The sequence below is a fragment of the Lipotes vexillifer genome, unplaced genomic scaffold (genome assembly GCF_000442215.2).
Source record: "Lipotes vexillifer unplaced genomic scaffold, Lipotes_vexillifer_v1.1 scaffold1411, whole genome shotgun sequence".
Lineage (NCBI taxonomy): Eukaryota > Metazoa > Chordata > Mammalia > Artiodactyla > Lipotidae > Lipotes > Lipotes vexillifer.
In genome coordinates, this window is record NW_006798086.1 from 34,041 (window position 1) to 37,981 (window position 3,941).

General features: G+C 48.5%; 1 protein-coding gene across 1 annotated transcript in view; it reads left to right on the forward strand.

Annotated features, from left to right (window-relative positions):
• The window catches only part of NRXN1 (neurexin 1), a 1,152,893-nt gene that overhangs the window by 1,791 nt on the left and 1,147,161 nt on the right, over window positions 1–3,941 (forward strand). Inside the window, exon 2 of the mRNA XM_007470152.1 lies at window positions 1,168–2,825. Coding sequence (XP_007470214.1) covers window positions 2,054–2,825 — 772 coding nt within the window. The 5' untranslated portion in view covers window positions 1,168–2,053. The remainder of the gene's footprint in view (window positions 1–1,167; window positions 2,826–3,941) is intronic.

Below are 3,941 nucleotides of genomic sequence, written 5' to 3' on the forward strand. Positions count from 1 at the left end.
AAGTGTTAATTGGATAGTGAGCTTCTGTGTCCAGGCAATAAATTGGTTTGTGTGTGTGTGTGTGTGTGTGTGTGTGTGTGTGTGTGTATGTGGTGGGAGGAGATAGTGGGAAGTGGTGAGGGAAATACATGTGTTTTCTTGACATGACCAGATGACACATTTGTGATTGTTTTTTGTCAAAATGTGAGAGTAATTTTTTGGTTAAAAAAAATGCCTTAAAAACAATTCACTATTTATGATTTCTATACCATTACAAGAACCTGTCAGATTAGAGTTGAATAAAGAGAGGTGATTTAATAGTACAGTGAGTAATTCAAAGATATGATTTTAAATTCGAGCATCCTGGAACCACAGCAGCTAAGGTGACACACATGCCAGCTGCTGTTTTAACCACACAAATTCTAAGAGCTGACAGCCAGAAAGGACTTGAAGAGGAGTTAAGATCACTACACTGTTAGGCAAAATATTAAATACTTCACCCATCTTTAGAGGAGTTAATATTATGGCAGCTGAGACACAAATGCTGCTAAAAATAGACATCTGACTCCAGTGGGAAGTTTTCTCCTATAACAGATTATTCCTTTAATAAAAAGGAAGAAAATACTTGGTTGAAATTTAAGAGAGATGCCCAAGAAACTATCAATATTCCTTCTCTCTCTGAGAAAAATAAAATGGTAGGAATGCTATACAAATCCATGCTGGCAGCTTCCAGTCAACATTTTGATATGCTCTGCCTGTTGTAAAATCAGCTATTAACAGAGATTTAAATCGGTTGTATTTTTATTGTCCATGTAACCAGTGCACAATACAAGCAGAAATCCCTAACAGAGCCTTTTTTCCCCTCTCCTTCTCATATATTTTAAAAATTAAACTTTCTCAGAAATAGTAAAAGACAGTATTAACTGAATCTCTATACAAACCTGGGAGGGTTACCTATTAACAGTTATAATAAACTACAAGGGTGTAATGGCTGATTGTAAGAGTGTGATATTAATTATTAGGAGACATTAGTTCTTACTTGTAGATCAGGACAAATAAGCTGCTCTCAATAAGGTTAACTCTGACTTCCTAACAGCACTAGTTATATACCTGGTTTCTGGGCTGAATAATGATTATATGATACTCTAACAGACTTTAGAACTTAATTTTTATTTTCATTCTCTGCAGATTTCTGGGTCCTTATAAAGAGACAAAATAAAATCAAAATGCATCACCAACACACAACCAATTGATATGCTGGCATCTTAGCTTGGCCTTGCAGAGGCGGAGAGGAAAGAAGAGGAGCTGTTGTGATTTCCACATCTAACAGCTTCTGGCTATTTCACAGCGTCTGTGTTTGAACCCTACTGTTGGGGAGGGACAAAGAGAAGTAAAACCCAGCCTGTGAGGCCCCCGTGTGCAAGGAATTCTGCTTTGGCTACAGTGGTACTGGAAGTCCATGATATGACAGAAGAAGCAGGCCTTTGAAGCTCCTCTGGGGTTGATAAGTGGTGCCTTAAAGAGGCAAGGGGACCCTTTCTCCCTTCTGGTTTGGGACACTACATCTGGAGGAGAAACACTTGAGGCATTACCGAGCATTCAAGGACCCTGGTTCATTGCTGGCTTCTTGTAATTGCCTGGAAAGTGTGACTCGAACTGCTTCCCTTTTGCCTGGTACCACTGATGGTACCTGGCAGATGATGGTATTTGAAGAGTGAAGCATCTGTTGACACCACCGATAAATGGATGCGTGATTGCCCTTGACGTTCTGTTGACACCTTTTCCAGAGCGTTGCTTCCAAAGTGTATCCTCCCTTTGGTCTGGAAGTTCTGTGGCTGCCCTGTACTACTGGGGTCTACGTTTTCCAGTTGGGAGGGGACTATAGGGAGAGAGGGAGGGGTTGCTGGAAGAAGAAGAAGAAAAAAAGAGCTAGATAAAGGAGGGTGCATCCCTCCCACTCCTGCCCATCCCCTTACCCGACTTATTTCCGGATCCCTATTTCTGCATCACGGTGTCCAGGACCATTTTGACCCTGTCGGCCCCGGCACCCCCCCGCCGCACCCCAGCTCCGAGCATGGGGACGGCGCTTCTCCAGCGCGGGGGCTGCTTTCTCGTGTGCCTCTCGCTGCTGCTCCTGGGCTGCTGGGCAGAGCTGGGCAGCGGGCTGGAGTTCCCGGGCGCTGAGGGCCAGTGGACGCGCTTCCCCAAGTGGAACGCCTGCTGCGAGAGCGAGATGAGCTTCCAGCTCAAGACGCGCAGCGCCCGGGGCCTAGTGCTCTACTTCGACGACGAGGGCTTCTGCGACTTCCTGGAGCTCATCCTGACGCGTGGCGGCCGCCTGCAGCTCAGCTTCTCCATCTTCTGCGCCGAGCCCGCCACGCTCCTGGCCGACACCCCGGTCAACGACGGCGCGTGGCACAGCGTGCGTATCCGACGTCAGTTCCGCAACACCACGCTCTTCATCGACCAGGTGGAGGCCAAGTGGGTGGAGGTCAAGTCCAAGCGCCGGGACATGACGGTGTTCAGCGGCCTCTTCGTCGGGGGGCTGCCCCCGGAACTGCGCGCCGCGGCGCTCAAGCTCACGCTGGCCTCCGTGCGGGAGCGAGAGCCCTTCAAAGGGTGGATTCGCAACGTGCGGGTCAACTCCTCGCAGGCCCTGCCGGTGGACAGCGGCGAGGTGAAGCTGGACGACGAGCCGCCCAACAGCGGCGGCGGGAGCCCGTGCGAGGCTGGCGAGGAGGGCGAGGGCGGGGTGTGCCTCAACGGAGGCGTGTGCTCCGTAGTGGACGACCAGGCGGTGTGCGACTGCTCGCGAACCGGCTTCCGTGGCAAGGACTGCAGCCAAGGTAAGGCCCGACGACGTCTGAGCCCCGGGGGCCTCGGCCTGGGCAGGGCGCGGGGAGGCAGGGTGAGGCAGGCCCGGGGCCGGTGCATGGGGGCTTCCTTCTCTGGAGAGTGTTTCAGATAGGGTCCCGGTGAAGACCTGTTTCGGGCGTTTCTGCCTTATCACCTCTCACAGCCCCTCCCTTGGTATCCTCGTCATGGTTGAGCAGCCCCCATTTCCAGGTTCAGTTCCTCCCGGGAGCCCGTTCTACCAACCCTACTTCCTTCCAAGTGGCAGGGAGAATGACCTCTCCTCTTCATTCCTCTGGTTCTTTGCCCAGCCGCTCCCTATCTTCATCGGGCTGGGGCGCACCTGAACGTATGCTGTGCTTTTCCTCTACCACCACTAAGTCTGTAATACACCTATTTTTCCCGTATGATGCAGATAAGCATCTAGAAGATGGGGCACACGTTTGGTGAAAAATGAAGTCAGGAGAGATTCACCATGGTTGAACATCCCCACGTAGTTACTCGTTGGTAAAGGACAAGGGAGACAGGATTCATAAGCACAGCTGTGCTTTTTACAAGAAAAGTGATAAGACCTGCTCCTGGTTGTGGGAAAAGGTGGTGGGGCGGGAGAGGGCTTGTGAGGATTTCCTTGATTAGAAGGAAGAGGGTTCTTGGAATTAATGTTAGTTTCTTTGGTTATGTCCAAGTCCAACATTTGTCAGTTTAATAAAATTATATTATTTCTGTGGTTTCATGAAATGGGAGAGGGGTCAGCTCATGTTTAGAAATGTTAGAGATTAAATAGCATATTTCTCAATTAGCAGATGACTTGGGAGGATAAATAGTACAGAAATTTAGATGTTGCTGGACTGGGAAGCTTCTTCAGGCTAATAAACAGGGGGTGCAGATGAAGGATTGCAAGAGATTTTCCAAGGATATTCAGCTAATGATATTTACCTGAGTAGTGGAGGCCAAGCTGTAATTCCTGTTGTTCCTAGGGATTGAAACAGTGTGGAATTTAAAAAACTCATATCTCTATAAGTTTTATTTTCTCCCCTTTATACATAAAATTCAGTCGTTACTGTGTTTCTCCAATGTTGCTACACGACCGTGACCAACGAGAAAAATTG